The following is a 4,039-nucleotide window of genomic DNA, read 5'->3' as shown; positions in this document are numbered from 1 at the left end:
AAATGGTGTTGGTTTGACGAAATAGTGATAGTTAAGTTATGATTGAACATATAATGTTAGTTTGATGATTTGAATCATGATTAGAATGGTCTTAGCAAACCCCCTTAAAAAAAAAATCCCATTTTAATTTTATCTTCTTTTGGCTTATGTTTCGTCCCCGAAAAAGATAAACCTAACGCAATCTTATTAAGAATCGTTTGGTCTCTAATTTTATCAGGGTTCAGTAAAATACGAAGGATTAGTTAGAAAATTTGTTAGATAATTGTGATTATATGGGCAGTTAGATGATGTCGTATCTGGACAATCTGACGATCCTAAAGCTGCGAGTTCATTTTTGATCTCGCAGTGCGAGTTCAAAATCTTTTTCAATAAAGATACCCAAGAGAATGGTTAAGTAAACCTATCTTAACTATTGTTTATTATCCCATAACTAAAACTCCAATAAAAACTCATAAATCATGCAAGTAGAACAACACGTTTCTTCCGTTTCATAAGCCACTCCTTTGTTATCAAATGATTCATAAAAGAAAATATGGTTGGTAATTATGTAGAATTTTGTTTCTAACAAAGGTATATGTTCAATGAATAATGAAATCAAGAAAAGAAAAATATGGGTTACAAGAAAATAATTAGCTACATGTGATACCTCTAGCCTTCCCAAATGTGCAAATATATATTTATATTCATCCTATATTAACTACTCTTTAAAAAAAAACTTAATTAATTCCAACTTAATTATTTTCAATTTTCTTTCTTAACTCTTAATTCTTATGCACACTGGGTTGTTGATCTCTTCTCCCAGTGTAAGAAACAAAACCCCCCAATCTCATATTGGACATAACTATAATTTAATTTTGATTTTTAACCCTAACTAATGTATTCTTTTTTTCTGTTCCAGTCTTTTAGGTTGAGAAATTGTCTGTAAGTTCATAAAGAAGCGTTTAACCGCATCATGATTGGTAATAGTTTCATTATTCTCAACGAAATTAAGTTCATGTAAAGATAGCTATAACAGTTGGGTCACCGAGTAAATGGCATTTGTAAATTCTCCTAATTTTCTGTTTTTTGCTTTTGTTTCTGCCTACCTGTTGTAGACATTTGTAAATTCTTATCTCCTTAATGAATTTCTCTATTCTTATCAAAAAAAAAATAGTTGGGTCGAATGTCTAGGACCAAACGCCAGGAACTCAACGAAAGAAGATACTGAGAGTTGATTAGAGAAATGGCATTGGGAGGATATTCTGATGAGAAGTTATATGGGTTAGTTCAATGTAGTCGAGATTTGTCACCGAGTAAATGCAAGAAGTGTTTCGATGCTCCAATGACTGCCTTACCAAGTTATTGTTACGGTAAAAGAGGTGTCAGAGTAATTGGTGGAAGCTGCAACATTACCCTTTTATCAAGTCTTAAAACACAACATACAGATTATCACTCCTTGAGCGGCGTTTACTAAATTTCTAAACCAACATGCGTATTCACAAAATAAGTTCTTGTTTGAAAACAATGGTGGAACGATCCACCCAGTGAGGAGTGACGGAGATGTCTTACCTACTTTTAGATTTCGTTAACATTTTTTTCCTATACTTTATTTCATATAGGAGATCTGGTATTCCATTCCTTGTCACTTTCTCCTTTGCCTTTGTCTTTTATATTAATGAAAGGCCCTGACCTGGAGTTCGTTAAAAAAAACTTCTCATCTGAACACAAAATTATTTCTCCTGACTAACAGCTAGCTAGCTGGATCCGCACCTTTGTATTTCGCTAAGTGGGCAAGCTCAATAACAGACTCCGCAATATCTTCTATGCATCCAACGATATCAACTAGTAGTGAAGCCACCATGGCACCCGGCATGATATCCTCCAAGACGTTAGCATTCTCTAATGTAACTGTCTTTAGGACTGTTTTCAAGTTAGCAGCGGTCTTTTTCAAGTTCTTGATATGTGTAGGAGCAGCCTTAGGGTACGTCGTTTGTTTAACAGCTGCCGAGAGTTCCTGCAAAGTGATGCCAGATTCCTTGCTCAATTCCATGCATGAATCTTGAATTATCTTTATGAAATCTGATTGTGCTTTCTGCGACCATACAATATAAGAAATAAATCCAGTTCGTTGTTACCTATTGTTTACAAATAAGAAATCTATAAGAAATACACTTACGATTTTTGATGTGATGCAGTTGTGAAGTTCTTCGATTCTGTATGCACATTGCCGAGTTACTTTTCCAATTTCTAGATAATGCTTCCAAGGATAATTGAACTGGAAAGAGCCGTGAGGCGGCTCCCATCTTGCAAAATTTGTCTACAAAATAAAATGCAATCAATAAGAAAGTGAAACATCTATTCAGACTGAGATCTCTAATTCATAAATTTGAAGAGTTTTCTCACCAGTGCCTCTTCCTCAGACTTGGAGATCAGAATCTTTTTGTATCCCTCGAGAAATGACTTCTTATCAGTGATTGCATCTTCATTCTCTTTGTTATCCTCTACTCCAAAATACTCTCCCCCAAATCCTGTAAGACATGCATTAGTTTTCAACTTCAGTTTGTGATTAACTGATTATTATCATCTTCTTATTACGTACAACTTAATTTTCCAAGTAAGGTTAACGAATAAATAGTTTCTTTTTCAGATGTTTATTGGAAACTGAATCACTTACCGTCTAAGAACACCGCAAGATGTTCTATGTTTAGAAACATCAGTTTATGTAGATCTTTACCAGCCCATACAGGAAACAGAAATATAGATATAACAGCACATGTAACACAGCCAATTAGAATAGTTATTAGCCTTTCACCAGCAACCTCTGGGATCTCATCTGTCTTATAAGCTGATACTGCTACTAAACTAAATGTCAGTGTAAATATCACCATCCCGTAGTCATATCTTGCTTTTACACCAGGAAAAAATCTTGTAAATGTCGCCGCTGACGCTGCAAAAAGCAAAAAAAAAAAAAAACTTAATATATGTAAATTATTAGCAATAAAATGAATTTGTTTCTGCTAGCCAAATGTAACTCACCTGAAAGGAAAACCGAAAAGCAAAGTAGTACAGGCTCTCCTTTATCTCCAGTTAGACTTGCCAAATGATGAACTACCAAACCTAAAGAACCAGCTACCAATGTTCCTAAAACTCTATTAATTCCTTTGCTTAATGTGGCTCCTACAAAACATTCAGTCATAAACCAATCCCTGAGTATGAGAATCAGGTATGCATGACCTTACCCAGTCGCGTGTGTAAATACCAACCTACAAGCAAGATAAGGGATTGTATATAAAGAGGACACGTTATATAGAAACTAACCTACACTAAACTCGAAGACAACAACCACTGTTAAGACCGCCCATATAATCGAGGAACCAAATCCACCATAGAGTGTTTTATCGTGGTAAAGGAGAGAAACCAGGGAAAGTGCTAATCCAACTTTGAAAGAATGTATTACCCTTCTTGGATCATCTTTTCCAACCTGCTTTACCTTGTTTTTGAATTCAACCATTAGTTTCTGGCATCTCTTAGTCAATGCCTTAAGCCAACACCATCCACTCATGATAACTTCTCCTGCTGATCTGTTTGCAGCTGGTTCAGCAATATCCATTAAGGAAACAATTATCAAAGAAAACTTACCACATAATCACAATGTAATAGCTTCCTCTTTTTCTTTAGATGTGGAGAGATTTAGCTACTCATCATAGCACCAGAAACAATAATAGGATTTAAAATTCTTCTTATTGTACACAATTGGAGTTTTCACAATAAGCAGTGCAATCTTTTTTCTAAAATGATAAAATAAAGAACAGTAGAAAACAGAATTGTAAAACATTAAGCTCCAAATGAAATAAGGCTCTCGGCTCACCCGCCTCCTCTTGTACTCCCCACTTCTATACTCGTTTATGCATATACCCCCAAAAATGTACCTCTAATCAAGCAAAAAAGGAATATTTATCACTTCTTTCCTTATTCGAGCAAAAGAAAATCAATTACATTTAACCTTCATAATTAGCACCAAAATCTATTCTTCCGCATGCAGGAACGTGGCTGCAGAGGG

The 4,039-nt window shown here is 34.9% G+C and overlaps 1 protein-coding gene across 1 annotated transcript; it reads right to left on the bottom strand.

Annotated features, from left to right (window-relative positions):
* Nucleotides 1-1,729: 1,729 nt before the first annotated feature.
* On the bottom strand, nucleotides 1,730-3,589 carry LOC113294094 (aluminum-activated malate transporter 2-like). Its single transcript, XM_026542516.1, has 6 exons — nucleotides 3,298-3,589; nucleotides 3,016-3,156; nucleotides 2,654-2,926; nucleotides 2,383-2,507; nucleotides 2,156-2,296; nucleotides 1,730-2,071 (listed from the first exon to the last, which is right to left on the bottom strand). Exons 1-6 carry the CDS (start codon nucleotides 3,587-3,589, stop codon nucleotides 1,730-1,732), a joined length of 1,314 nt encoding a protein of 437 aa, XP_026398301.1.
* Between the last annotated feature and the right edge of the window lie 450 nt (nucleotides 3,590-4,039).

Source organism: Papaver somniferum, chromosome 7 (assembly GCF_003573695.1).
Source record: "Papaver somniferum cultivar HN1 chromosome 7, ASM357369v1, whole genome shotgun sequence".
NCBI classification, from domain to species: domain Eukaryota; kingdom Viridiplantae; phylum Streptophyta; class Magnoliopsida; order Ranunculales; family Papaveraceae; genus Papaver; species Papaver somniferum.
Note: the sequence above shows the minus strand (reverse complement) of the source record. Positions and strands in the feature narration are given on the sequence as shown.